Genomic DNA, 14,968 nt, shown 5'->3' with positions numbered 1-14,968 from the left:
GTAGAGAAGGGAGATGACACTCACTCGTATGTGGGTCTGGTCTGGGACCACCCGTACAGGCTGTGCACATCGTAATGTCGCACCCGGGAGCCGTCGGGCAGGATCTGCTCGCCCTCCATGCACAGGGTCTTGCTGCTCAGCCCCCTGTCCCTGGAGTCCAGATCTGAGGAGAAAGAGGCAGTGATGGACAAGCCACCTCCAATCCGATTTACCGCTGACCTCTCTTCAAGGGATTGAACTCGACCTCTGCATGGGTCCCCCTCCTTCCCAGAGGCTTGGAAACAAGCTCTGTGGGCTGCAGTGGCACCCACAGATGTTTCCACATCAAGTCCTCTGGAAGGTTCTCCAGGAGAAAGCCCAGAGCATGGGGAAGAACACGGTGTCGTCAAGCACAATGGGACAGGCTCCCAACTGGGCTTTTAACATGTTAATGATTTCATGTCATTCTTCTCTTAACTCTATGAAGAAGGTATCATTATCCTCTGACAGTTCCAAAAACGAAGGTTTAGAAACATCAGGTGATCTGTTGAAGGTCATACAACTCACAGAGAGAATACGTTCTGGGGCCAAAACATGAACACAAGTGTAACGCCAAAGCCCATCAACTCCATGATAAGGAGAAGCCACTACTTCCCCCACTGGTGCCACAACAGATTCTCATGGGGGGATTAACATGAGCCGGAAGAAAGAAGGAGGGAAGCTGTAGGATCCTTTGGAGACATTTCCACTGTTAAGTGTTTTCTGAACAAACTCAAAAACTTCACCCAGTGAGGCCAGTAACTTGCATACATCCAACTGGGTAAAATGCTTGAGGTGTGTTTGTCATTGCCCATCCCCCTCCCCAAACCAAAGCCCCACTGCAGATGTGCCCTGAGCAGTCAGGATAAGCCCCTGGCTGCTGGGCTCTTGCAGGGGTCACTCCCTGTAGCCATGGCTCTGCCAGTAGAGACCCAGGGCCCTTACGTGGCATATAAGGAGGGTGGTTCAGAAGGGCATCTTTGCAGCCCGGAGGAACTGCTCCATTCACAAAGCTGGATGGTTCATTCATATCCTAGAAACATCAAACACAGGTACATCTTACTCTTTAAAACAGCCGCATGCTGACAACTCAGAGAGGAGGAAGCAGTGAATAAATCATTCACCATCCAGTAATCATCAAATCCAGCTGAGAACGGACTAGAAAGATCAATTAAGCCCTAAAGAATGACTGCTAGAGGATTTTTTTTTTTTAACTCTCCCTCAGGGTGTGAAGCAAGTCACAGTTGCAAGAAATTCCCAGTAATGATCTCGAAGTTTTACAGCAGGAAATCGCAGCAAGGTACAAGGTCTAAGGACTCTCAGGATATTCCACTCCTGATGGGAGGAACTGCAGTCTGATATGTCCAAAGTGTCTCTGGGGCTATCATTGTCCTTGATTAAAGGCCAGTGATACCTACACTTAGACACATGAAGGTAGACACGCAGCCACCCCTGTGCACACAGACTCAGACACTCACAATCCACATTCCATCGTACTTCAAACTCTTCCCTGGGTCCCGTGGATTGGTGTATAGTTCTCTCAACTCCCTCTTCCACCAGGTGGCAGTTGAATTCCGGAAAAAGTCTGGGAAGGCCACGTAAGCTCGATATTGCTGTAAGAATTAAATACAATTGATTTGTCCCAAACAAATATATCAGACAGCAAACAGGCACCTGCTCAGAGCTTAACTCATGCACAGCCTTGTACTACATGGTGACAGATCATCTGAAACCCGCCTCAGCAACGGTCTTTGCTCATTTCAAATACAATAGTGCAGGGAAAAAGTCAGCACAAAGCAGGCCCCTCCTTAGCCTTTGGAAAGCAGCCTTACACTGATTTCCTCTCCGTATCAACATGAGCAGTAGCAATCAACCCCTGATCTCACTATCTCATGTATTAGATGCCCAACCCTCAGCTTCTGTCCTGCAATTTCCTAGGCACTCCTCAAAGTCCAAGTGTGAGCCAGAGAGCACCTGCAGCCCCACAGGGGCAGACATCAGATGCCTTGTCAACAGGTTGGAAAGAAACATCCAGTTGATTCTTTCGTGTCTCGTTCCCACTAGGGAAAGTGGGTGAGAGGCAAGGTTGTATTTTACTATATTGGACCATCTAACTAGTATGCATCTGTGTTTTCTCTAGTTTCAGAATCACTTGAAAACAGGACTTGTGGGTCAAGTTTATTGGGAGGACTCCCCTTTCTCTTTAATGTCCTCAAACAATAAAAGTCATGTCTTCACTTTAACCTGGAAAGCGAACCCAAGGTATAACTCCTTAACTATATTGTAAGATTTTCTAACATAAGGACCAGGTTTCATTTTCTTCTGATTCCTCCATGGTGTTTAGCTGAGAACCTGACATAAAACAAATGCTCAGTGCCTACCTGTGAATTCATACCACTTAGCAGCAGCACAGAGTCATGAATGTCTATATAGGCCATGCTGCTTCTTATAGAATTTTATGGTCCTTTGCATGTCTCAATGGAGACTTTCCTCTATGTTCAGCACTTTAAGAGTTAAAAAGCTCAGTCTTGCTGGCGGAAGAGTCGGGGAAAGAGGAGCCGCAGAAAGAAGACTTGATCACTTGATCGATCAATCGATCAATCGCGGGAAACTCCAGCTCTCACACACAATAGACAAAAGGCAGAAACAGAACGAAGCAGACACTGATCAGCATGTGGAGATCTGTCTCACAGAGATGTGAGAGAATAGTGAGCCACGTCCCTGGGAGTCTGAGAGGGAGGCAGGCCGGGAACCTTTTTGTTAGAAGACAGAGGTAGAAACACGGAATCGGAAGAAGAGAATCTTTCACCAAGAACAGAGGCAGGTTGGAAAACACAGGGTAGAGAAGGGCGATGGAGGATTCGAACAAAGATTGCTACCAGCCATCATAGACCTTCTTGGCAACCCTGACTTCACCCAACATCCACCAAGGGCCCTTTACCTCCACTTGGCTCTCCCAGTCTAGAGACCCGTTGATAGTGATATTGGGAAAATCAGGCCAGACCTGTGGAGAGAAGAATATTCAAAAGCAATGCAGTCAATAACTTCTTTAGAGCATTTCCTAAGAAACTATAAACCATGGTCCTACAGATGATAATACTTTCATTTTTCACATGGGATTGATCTAGAGAGAAGTGCATCTCACAATGCATATACATTCCTTAGAAAGTCCTTAACCGTGTCGACAGACATTGATTGAGAAAGTGAGAACTTCCAACCTCAGAGCCCATATGGAAAAGGCCAAAGAACAATGGGCACAGACACATTAACAGTTACCCCTCCCCAGGCTGGGTCACCTGGAGGATCATACCTTTCCCCAGACAATGTCGCCACCGTTTGGAGCTTTGATGAAGACGTCATCCTCCACACCCCGCGTGAATGCGGGATAGGGCTGTGTCTCATTTCCAGAAATGGCTGGGTCCTAAAATCAACGCACAGGTCAGGGGAGAAGACCAAAGCCAGAGAATGACTGGGGACAGAAAAGAGAAAAACTCCTCCAACGGGAAGGCACTACCTTCCACCTGAACTGCAGAGCTTCTTTGAATCCTGGAAAATACACTTTTCTCTTTGACCCTTCACTTCTCTACTCACAACATGGAAGAAAACACAGTACGTGGAAAGTTTCTCCACCAAAGCTCATTCATGCTCCCAAGAGACCCCTCCCATTCACACAGGGACAAACCAGAATGATGATGACGCGCATCCCGGCGGCCTTCATGCGAGCAATCAGAGCTGGGAACCCAGCAAACTTGTCACTGAGGGTGAAGTCCAGCTGCCGCTCCATGTAGTCAATGTCCGAGTACTGCACGTCCTGGGGGACACACAAGGGAACTGAGTGGCTGCTGGCTGCAAATATCCAGGTTCCAGATGAGAAGGACCCGCCACTAACCCAACCGGTAGTGCACTTCACATGGCTTCTTTTGGATTCTTTCAAATCCCAGTTCTGTCATTTGTCAGGTACTAGGGCCTGGGAAATCTACCTAACTTTCTAGTTTTCTTTTATAAAATAGAAAGAACCAAATTAGCCAAGTATAGGATGATAATGCCTATCTGGCAGGGCTGTTTTGAGGATAAATTAAAACAGTGGAAGAGGAAGTGCCTTGTAAGTGACCAATATAAGGAGTGACTGTGGCTGCCTCCTCCAAGAGGCTACCCTGGTATCACCGGCTCAAGTTCAGAGAAAACAGCATAATGTCAACTACCCAGTCCCAACACAACATGGACAGTGAATCTACCAAAAACAAAACAAAACCTGTAATTGCTTTGGAATATCTAATCCTGGGGGTTGTTAAACACAGCTTTCTTGTTAAGAAATATTGCATGCTACACTTTTCATTAATAGAAACAGCTGTAAATAATAAAAAATAAATAAAGAGAATAAAATTAAATATGTACGTAATTGGTGCGCAGGATCAATTCTCTGATGACTGGACCCCTTCCTCTGGAAGCCAGTTCCAAGATGCCTACATTCAACCCGGGTCAGCTCAAAGCTGAGGGAGCACTGTACTCCAGCGCCGGCAAAGTGTTGGAACTGAGGTTCTATCTGCACATGCAATGGTCTGACTAAATTTGGGTTGAGTTTTTAAAATGAAACAATACTCTTGTTTGGGGGATCTTCTTATTCATGTGGACCAAGGATGTCTTTGACTAAGTTTTTTGAAGTCATGTCACAGCAAAGGGAGTATGATCTAGCAGAAAGAGCCCTGGAGCTGCCCCACGTCCTCCTCCTTTGGCAAATCGCTGTGACTCCAAAATGAGGACCGTGGCCCCCTCCTGCATTACTGGGTTGGGGTGAGGCTCAGTGTGATATTGCATGAGAAAGCATGTTGTAACTTTACAGAACCCCACAGAAAGAAGGCAAATGGATCCAGATACAGAGACAACCGGGGTTGACTGTGAGGTCCCAGCATAAGTACACTGCAGACTGAGGACGTACGTAGGGGATGTGGGCCGCCACCATCTCATCATACAAGCTGGCAATCTCAGAGTCACTCTTGTATCCATAGCGACACAGCTGAAACCCCAAGGCCCAGTAAGGAACCATCACTGGCCGACCGATCAACTAGAAAACAGACAGAAAATATCAGTTCTTAAAAAGTAGAATCCGGATTGAAGTTTTGCACAAAATAGTAACAATATTTTTCCAGCACCCCAAGTTAGACAATCAGCAAATTCAAATCCAGAGAGAAACGGAGAAGATGCACAGCCACGGGGTACCTTGGAGAAAGCTTCCTGCTAGACTGGACCACCCTCCCCAGGAATTTTGGAAAATCTGATTTTACTCTGATTCCTACAGGCAGTCTAGCTCACTGGTTAAGAGCACGGAATCCAGAGGCAAAATGCTCAGGTTACCATAAAGGCTCCAATCTCTGCTGACTAGGTGACCCTGGGCAAACATTAAATGACCTCTTATGCATCGGTTTCTTCCCTTGTAAATTGGGGATCAGAATGGTATTTGCTTCACATGTTTTTTGTGAGTACTGAATGACTTATATATGTATATAAAGTTCTCTGACATATATTAGTGACATGCTGTAAGTTTTATATACATTTGTTATTGCTGCTAAAACAACTGCCATGACCATTCATGACCACAATCACCACCACTACACTACTATCATCATCACATCATACCACCACCCTCACATCACCACCATCACTACCATCATCACCATCATCATCACATCACACCACCACCATCACATCACTACCACATCACCACCACCATATCACTACCACCACCATCACATCACCACCATCACTACCACCACCACCATCACATCACCACCACCATCACCACTACCATAACATCACCACAACTACATCAACAACACCACCATCACATCACCACCATCACTACCATCATCACCATCACATCACCACCATCACTACCATCGTCACCATCACATCACCACAACCACATCAACACCACCACCATCACATCACCACCACCACTACCATCACATCACCACCACCACCATCACATCACCACCATCACTACCATTGTCACTATCACATCAACACCATCACATCACCACCACCATCACCACTACCATGACATCATCACCACCATCACATCACCACCACCACATCAATAACACCACCATCACATCATATCACCACTACCACCACCATCATCACCATCACATCACCACCATCACATCACCACCACCACCAAATCAACACCACAACCATCACCACCATTGCCACCTCCACAACCACCACTGATTCTATTAATTCTGCTGCTCTGCAATGCTTTGAGAGGCTATAAATTCATTGATTATTAAGATGCACATATTCTTCTTTATTTTAATAATCTACCTGTCTCCCAGTATGACTAATAATTCCAGTTATTATCTGAGAACTATACTAATGAATGTGGGTTTGGAACACAAAATATACTGTGTAAAAACTTGGTAACCAATTGAATTCCCTCCTACCTCAGTGTACTGCTGAGTGACAAGCTCTGGAGTTGGCCCCAAGACCACATAAAAGTCCAGAATTCCTCCTGTGGTGCGGTATGTCAATGCAGGCAGGGGTTGGAATGTCACATCTGAAAATGTAGAAAAACAGCAACTCTGCAAACCTTCATTGTGAGAAACTACCCCTGAAATGCATAACTTCTCTCTTTTCCTATGCCTCTGGATTGCGAGAAAGTATTTTGTACTGTACCTACACAGAATTGAAGAAGTTAAGTGAAAGTCTACAGGGTCCCATGTGTGAATTTTTTCCCTTTGATGTTCTTTGTTATCTTAGTATATGTTTTGTCATTCTGCTCTTTTTAATTATTGTAGCTTTTATTTTAGAATAACTTACTACTTATAAGTTGCAAAAATAGTACTGAGTATCCCCTTGTAGGCTTCCCTCAGCTTCTCCCAATGATAGTATCTTACATAATCACTGTAGTTGTCCAAACCAGGAAACTGATATCGATATAATTTCATTAACTCAGGTTTAGACTTTATTCAGATTTTACTACTTTTTACATGCATGCTTTCCACTCTACCTCCTCCTTTCCCAACCTCTTTCCAATATACCATACAAATTTCCTTTACCTCTTCATACTCCCAGAGAGAATGCTTGGACCTGTAGCTTTCTCACTAATTCAATGATACAGATGGTTCCCACTAGCTAACCTCCAGGATATTTGGGACTTGCTAGGTTTTGCTATATCTTCTTACATGATTTTTGCCAAATAAAAGTTTAGTTAATTCTTGTTAATACGTTACTGAATTGAAATAAACAGAAAGGCTAAATAGAAAGGCTAAGAAGACACCAAAACTCTTTACATGATAATGGTTTTGACTTTAGGGCTCACCTAGGTCAAATACATTCTAAAGTTCCTCAAGAATGATTGGCTCACAAAGATAAGGGAAGATGCTGGCATCTTACCCATGGCATTGCTGTTTAACAGAAGCACTCCATGGGCATTGCTATCCTCCTCCAGTCCCATGTAGTAGGGGTGGACGCCATAGGAATTTTTCTTGTACTGGGAAAGTCATGAAAAAAAATGAATAAGTGGTTAAAAGACATTGTGGCTAAGAAACTCAATAAAAATTGATTGATGAGGTATATCTAGTCTTCTCTGTAAAATAAATTAAATGCATAAGAAACAAAGGAGCCTGAGAATTGGCCTGTTTCTCAAAGCAGAATGTGACCACCCAAGATGAGTCCGAGAAGATGAAACATGAAGTGTACACTATGTGGACAAAGAAGGGCAAAGACATAGATCCCAACACTTTGCCCTTACCCCAGGGGGTTGGTCTCGGGAAAACATCCCCCATGTGTGCCAGTTCAAATCTCTCCGAAAGGTTCTGTGTTCATTTTCTCCAAAGCCATAGATGTAATTGGAGGGAAGGCGGGTGGAGATGCGGATGAACATGTCATTGAAGGTGAAGCCAAGGAGCTGAGAGTCCCAACTGCAACACAAAAGGGTATCGTTGGAAAAGAAATGGGCTGTTCTATTGGCTTCAAGCAACTGATTTTTCAAGGACAACTGAACTCTTGATTTCCTCCTCTTCCACCCAGAACTTTGTTAATCTCTCAAATTAAACATAAAGTCTACTTGATTAAGATAATTAAAGATGCCTTTGCTGAAAGCCCAGGAGCCAGCTTCATCCCTTATTTTCCTCTGTCACTACCTCCTTTCAATTCTCCCTCTAGAATGCCCGCTGCAATCACTTTCTCCGTCTCAGTTGCTACTGCTCCTTACCAACCCCCCTTGCTACTCTTGCTCCCCTACAGTCCATTTGCTAGGAAGCATCCAGAGTGAATTTTTTGAAAATATCTAATATCATGTCACTTCCCTGTTTATAATTCTTCATTGTTTCCATTACAACATCTTGTGAAATCTTCAAGGCCATGTCTGATCTGAAACCCACCTAAACTCCAGCTTCATCTCCCATCATTTATCTCCCTACTTGCTATACTGCTCCAACCATATTGGACATTTCTCCCCATCATATGTCAAGTTTGCTCCTGTTTCATGGCCTGTGCACTCTCTAGCTCACCTGTCTGAGATTTTCTTCCCCACCCCTTGGATTTCCACATGGGTTCCTTATCTCTTTACTCAGGTCCTATTTTCAATATCAACTCCTCAGAGAGATCCACTCTGACCATAGTGTCCAAAGCAGTAAGCTCTCACAACGCTCAATCATCCTGCTCTTTTTCTACATCGCAGAGGTCACTATCTAAACCTCCTTATTTATATTTTAACTTGAATTGTCTCTTTTGTTTACTTATTATTTTTGGTCATGAAAAGGGGAACCTCATCTTCTATAACCACACCATATAGAGAAGGCATTCCATAAACATTTGTTGAATGAATGCCTAAGTGAACAAATACCTAAGTACATGCAACTGCCTCCATAATTATTCCCAGGAGACTAACGCTTTCTCATAAGAACAGGCTCAAAGGAAATAACTTATTCATGAATCTGGAAGTGGATACTGTGGTGCTTTGAGCCAGGATATCTCCAAGGACAATGGACTGAGCAATGAATGTGCAGGTAATCATCAATTCCAAATCAGACTTGGAGCCATTTACATCACGGTGCCTGTACTCTTCCGGCGAATTTCAATCCCAAATGGTTTCTCCTTAATGAAGACTTCATAGAGTTGACTCTCAGGGGTGCTGGATGGAACCATGGGTATATTGAGAGGAACTGGGACTTCATACCGATTGTTGTTGGGATCATAAATCTAAGGACAGAGGAAATTGATTTTAGGTAAGTGTAGCACTCAGGCGTATACCTTTAGGAAAACTTTTATGACCTTGACAAAGAGTCTGAATGCTATATTTCTTTGTATTCCTTAAGCTCATGATACTCTGGATTTAATTAACATATCAAAGTGTCAGACGTAACATTTGATTTGAGTCTGCCCTATCTCATTTTTTAAGGCCTCTATTACAGTAACACATTCACTTCGTCATTGGTGCTATCCTGGAAAATCAGTCTAGAAACAATGCGGTATTTGTGAATATGTTATTTATTACTTGTATTACTTGGTGTGTAGGTGTATAAGTCTATGTTAATACCTGAACAATTTTCCGAATTAAAAAAAAAATCCCCCCAAAAAGCATAAACTCTACTGGATTAAAAAATATCAATGCCCTTGCTAAAAATAGGATCTAAATTGATTCACTGAATATCTGGTATATTCCTGCTTATACTGTCCTAGACACTAGGAATAACTGAACTGCATGAGACACATTTGTTTTTAAGACATTCACATTAATGGGAGATGAGAGAGAGGTACCCACAACACCTGGGTGGTACATGCAAATACAGAGCTATGTAGCACTGTGGTGACAATGGAGGGAAAGAAATGCCTAACACTGTTTCAGGGAGACTGAGATGGGGCAAAACACAGGCTGAGTCTTAAAAGCTGTGTAGCCATTCAACTAAGCACATGAAGGACATCAAGTCATTCCTGGTAGAGAAGTAAATACAAAGGCGCTGAGTATTAAAGCAGAGTCAGAAAGAGGCAACTATTTTGGAGAGAGCTACTGTGTCATCAGGAGGCAGACTGGTAAAAAGTTAAAGCTGGAAACCTAAGCAAGTTCATTTATTTTAAACCCATTAGGTAGCTATCATATGCTACCAGTGCTGTGGTGAGGACAGAAATATAAAAGAGCCTCATCCTTACATTAGAAGATGTACTGGGACTCATAGTCCAGGTCGACATTAGATGGTGAAGAACCTTTCAGGTAATGCCTGATGTCTTTCATTTATTCTCTCGATGAACATCTGAGTGCTAATTATCTACCGATTTCAGAAACACAAAAATGAAAGGACAAATCCCTGTCTTTCAGAAACTCACACTTTAACAGAGAAACAGACACAAAAGAGTCCATCACTGGTCCTTAGATGTAATAAATCATAGAAAAAAAAGAGATCACTACATTCCCATGGCTATTTCACAGGTATCCCACATTCAATGTCCAAAACTGAACTCATCATCCTATTTTGCCCAAGATCAAACCTTTTCAGGGTTCCCACTCCAGTTAGTGTCACCATCATCCATAGAGAGAAGCAGGCTAGAAACATGGTAATACTCCCTGATGCTTCCCTCTCATTATCACCTACTTGCAATCATCACCAGATCCTATAACACTACCTCCTCCTCTCTCAAAGACGTCCACTGCTCCGCATCTCCTTCCTGCACCTTGTCTGAGCTTGAGCCCTCATCTAGATCACCTAACTGGTAACCTCCTTATTTGCCTCTCCTTTCCACGCTTGTCCTCCTGACCATGTTCCTTCCAGTAGACACAGCAATCTTTTCAGAACGCAAATAAGAATAGGTCTCCTTGCACCATCACTGATTTCTCATAACTCTTAGGATAATGACCTAGAATAATACAGCATAGTTCATTTAGAAGAGCAGGTTTATTTTAGGGTTCCGTAACCTTGACTAGCAAAAAGTAATGGGACTGAGAAGTACCCAGTCAGTACTTGACACACGGCTGTAAGCACGTACCTTAAACTGCAGCATGTCATTCTTGTGGTAGGTCACGTTCAGACGGAGGGACTTCACCGGGGTTGAGGGGAAAGCGTTGGCATAGAGAGAAGACTTTAAAGAGATGACAGCTGAGGCCCCGTGTTGGTCATATCGAACATCACTGACAGAGTATAGATCACTGGTGAAATAGCAAAAAGGGACCCCTGGGGAAGTGGAGGCCTGAGAAGGAAAGCCAAAGTCAGTTCAGCATGTGGTCCTGGGATGATCAAATACAAAGGGGCTGGAAAAGGCAATTAACAGGGAGCTAAATCCAGACCATCACTCATGTCCCTATATAGTCTTGGATTGTGATACAAGTTTAAATTCCTGGTCTCTATTCTGTCCCTTCCTACCCTTCATATCCAAATAAAAACTCAGGTTTCTTTGGAAGTCCTTTCTTTCTGTGGATTTTAAATAAGAACATAGGTGCTGGTTGGTGCTATGCTCATGAAATTGTAGGTTAAGTGGAAAGAAGTTTCATGTATGACCACGCCATCTGCATGGTTACCTCCCAGGCACAGCCACGGGCAGTACACTTTTCTTCGGAAGCACCATCCTCATCAGGATAACAGTCTATTTTTTCTGCCTCCGTTGTCTTCAGGTGCCATTCCACAGTGTATGCTTCTCCCAGGACCAGGTCAAGTCCTGTGATAAGGGCGACCTACAGGAATGGGGAAGTGACAAGGAAATTACTCTCAGGACATGGGCCTTGCAAGATCTGAAATTTCTTTTAGGAGTGGAATAGAAATCAGACCAGACTCAACAATCCAAGTCGTACCACTGGAGCTTCTACGCGGAGAATTATATGGGGGTGGGGGAGGAAACTGCCTACTGGCAACAGGGCAGAGGTCTCAAGTCTATGTGAATCTTGTATATAATACTTTGAAAAGAATTTGGTCTAATCAAATCTGTAATCATTCCTCTCTTTCCTTCCCTGACTCTGCATGCTCTTCCTTCTTTTGTCTGGAAGGTTCTCTTCTGCATGTCCCCTTACAGCATAACACACACAAGCTCAAGTGTCATCCCAAATTGAGTTTATCTTCTTGACTGCCATTCCCAAATCAGTGTCCCCCATTGATCTGGACGGATGGCAAGAATAAAGGAATACAGATAATACGGCCTGGGTTCTCATCTCCGTTCCACTGTGGGAACTTAGACAAATTATTTCTATGTGTTGGGTCCCAGTTTCAACAGCTACCAAATTGGTGAGTGGGCAAAATCACTCCATTCTCTTCCATTTCTAACATTCCAGCCTCTTTAGTTCTCCAAGCCCGAAGCCTCAAAACGTGAAAACTTCTTTACATCCCACTCACCCATTCAAATATTTAATAGTTTTCTATGTATCTTTTTACATTTGTCTCTTCTTTATTTAGCAATTTCCTTAGAGAAAGTTCATATTTGTCTAGAGTTATAAAATTATATCCTTCTTCCAGTCTCTTCCCAGTCTACTTTCATCTTGTACTTCCCTGTACTAGGAATCTCCCCCCACCCCCACCCCATAACAACACTCTTACAATTGCACAGTCTTGATTTGAGGATCAATATGTGACCCTTTGAAATTAGATCAGATCCTTCTCATTTTGGTACTAAGACCTTCCAAAATCTGACTGTAAATGATCTGTCCAAACTGATCTCCATCTAAAACTGAATCCTACCTATTCTAGTTATACAATATTCACAGACTAATGAAAGGCTAATCTCTTACTAATATAAGGCTATCCTTAGATTAGCTTATTCTGAAATCTCAACTTTGAATGCTTTATCCAGGCAAATGCCCTTTCTAGGAAAATGATGCCCATCTGCAGAATACGTTGCTAGTTGCCTTCCCTACACAAAAGTTCTCTTCTTACTCATTATTTCAGTTTAGAATACTAAAGTTCCCACTTAAGAATTAAATTTGTAATTCATGTAACAGAGTGGTGGCCATTAATAGGTAAACTTTGAGCCAAGTGTTTCTTTCTTAAGAGCCTGCTTGCTTCCTGCTTCCTTTTTTTTATTTCGGTACTAAAATGAGGACATAGTGACTAGAATTAAGCAGGAAGCACTACTAATCACAAGAGAAGAAAAAAACCTCAACCCTGATGACCTCAAACCACTGAACCAATGCCAGCAACTTTCTAAAGGTCTTGTTGCATAAGAGGAGAAAAAAATCTCAAGTTATTTAAACCACCATTTCACTGGGTCCTCTGTCACTTGCAGCCATATGAGTATCTAGCTGATGCATCGGCTTTCAAATTCCAGTTCCAGCCATACAGACTGCAAGGGCTTTGCTAAACTACTCCATTAAAGCTCTGAACACTAAGTTAGCATAATGTAAGTTAACACTTTCTGTATGTGATTTGCATTGCCTGTCCCCTTTCCAATAGTTTCATGTATATAAATCATGTCTCCCCACCACCCAGATTATAACAGCTAAAGACTTCCTTTGGTCTTATATTAATTAATTTATTTAACAAAAATATATTGAGTTTGTTTTCGTATGTATAGCCACCAAATGACTTGCACTTTGCTGCACTCATAAACAAAAATATAATGCTTTATTTCTAACTTTATGATGCACGCATCCTCAATGGATGTTGTTAGGACAAAATGTCAAATATCAGTGATATATCATTATAGTAGAACACTAAATGTACTATATGTAGAAGGTCCCTCAGAAACCATGCTGACCCCGCAGCTCCTAATTCCTGGTCACACCTGGAGTAAGGAGTACTTGAGGAACGGGTCCCTCAGAATGCTAAAGTATCAGATGAGCTGATCAGAACCTGTTCAGGAACATCAGGTCTTTTCACACCTGATGAAGTTAGCATATTATTATCATCTAACCAAATAAATAGCCATTAATTAGCTAGGCTTGTCAAATTTTCTGACTTAACATATTCCCTAAAAATGTATGTGTTGGAGTGAGAATCTATTTATCTCAGTACAGTGAAAACAACAACAAAAAACACCTCAAAATTTTCATTAGTGGGGAATTCCCCTCCCATCTTTACCTCTAGAGCATCAGCCAAAAGCTTTCAGATCTACTTTTCTTCTAACCCTATTCCTCACACTCCTGACTCTGCTCTTCTGTCCCAGTCAGGCAGAACAGAGGAACCAAGAGGGGAATAGGGATGAAAAGACCATTGGACCTTCCTTCAGTTTGCCGGCAGCTCCTCATTCATTCATTCTACTTCTGGCCCACTTCTCATTTTTCTCTCTCCTAACCCTCTGACTGCCCACCCCAGGCCTCAGAGTACACTCTGGGCCTTCAGGACCCATGCAACCTTGGTAAAAAGGAACACCATGAGCTGTGAAGAATTCTTGATAAACCATCTCAACCAAATAGATGTTTACCTGTAGGTTAGAATCGTAAGTGACTTTAGGAGAAACCTGAATTTGGACACCGTTTTTCTTCACTGTAATATTGTTAGGTTCCTTGGTCCCAAGGATTTTAATCTCTTTAAAGACTAAATTATTGGGGTCTTTGTAGGATGACTGCAAAATCTTCACATCCAAGCGGTTCTGCAAAACAATTAGGCACAAAGGTCGAAGTGTAAAAAACAGATTCTCAAGTCACTCAGATACTCCATCCTAGGTCAGATACCCCAAACTGGTTTGGCTTCTCTCCCAATGTGGACTTAATCCGTACAAACTTATTTTAATGTTCTCTAAGCCAAAAAAGAGAGAGGGAGATTTTTAAAAACTACATTTAAAGAACTGACTGCTTTGATTTATCCATTTCATTGCCTCCTTTTTACAAACAGGGTTGATTCAGTGATTGCGAGAATGTGCTCACCTGTACCATAAATGCATATGAAGCTACAAATATAATTATACACATACACAAACACACATGACCTGGTGGTCAGACAATAGCCCACACGTAATATTCACAAAAATATGCTACTTACTTGGGTAACAGAAAATTCACAGAAGAGATAATTTTTATTGGCCACAGTATCTGAAA

The 14,968-nt window shown here is 42.6% G+C and overlaps 1 protein-coding gene across 1 annotated transcript in view; it reads right to left on the bottom strand.

The window, feature by feature from the left end:
- The window catches only part of MGAM (maltase-glucoamylase), an 83,531-nt gene that overhangs the window by 17,356 nt on the left and 51,207 nt on the right, over positions 1-14,968 (bottom strand). The window contains exons 23-37 of the mRNA XM_036246382.1: positions 14,913-14,962; positions 14,356-14,523; positions 11,528-11,680; positions 10,999-11,199; positions 9,065-9,219; positions 7,769-7,937; positions 7,411-7,507; positions 6,459-6,571; positions 4,955-5,080; positions 3,701-3,829; positions 3,329-3,439; positions 2,960-3,022; positions 1,497-1,631; positions 964-1,051; positions 25-163 (exon numbers count right to left, since the gene is read on the bottom strand). Of these exons, the coding sequence (XP_036102275.1) occupies positions 25-163; positions 964-1,051; positions 1,497-1,631; positions 2,960-3,022; positions 3,329-3,439; positions 3,701-3,829; positions 4,955-5,080; positions 6,459-6,571; positions 7,411-7,507; positions 7,769-7,937; positions 9,065-9,219; positions 10,999-11,199; positions 11,528-11,680; positions 14,356-14,523; positions 14,913-14,962 (1,897 nt within the window). The remainder of the gene's footprint in view (positions 1-24; positions 164-963; positions 1,052-1,496; positions 1,632-2,959; positions 3,023-3,328; positions 3,440-3,700; positions 3,830-4,954; positions 5,081-6,458; positions 6,572-7,410; positions 7,508-7,768; positions 7,938-9,064; positions 9,220-10,998; positions 11,200-11,527; positions 11,681-14,355; positions 14,524-14,912; positions 14,963-14,968) is intronic.

The sequence above is a fragment of the Molossus molossus genome, unplaced genomic scaffold (assembly GCF_014108415.1).
Source record: "Molossus molossus isolate mMolMol1 unplaced genomic scaffold, mMolMol1.p scaffold_m16_p_7, whole genome shotgun sequence".
In the NCBI taxonomy this organism is placed as follows: Eukaryota; Metazoa; Chordata; class Mammalia; order Chiroptera; family Molossidae; genus Molossus; species Molossus molossus.
This window is presented reverse-complemented; position numbering and strand designations above follow the sequence as displayed.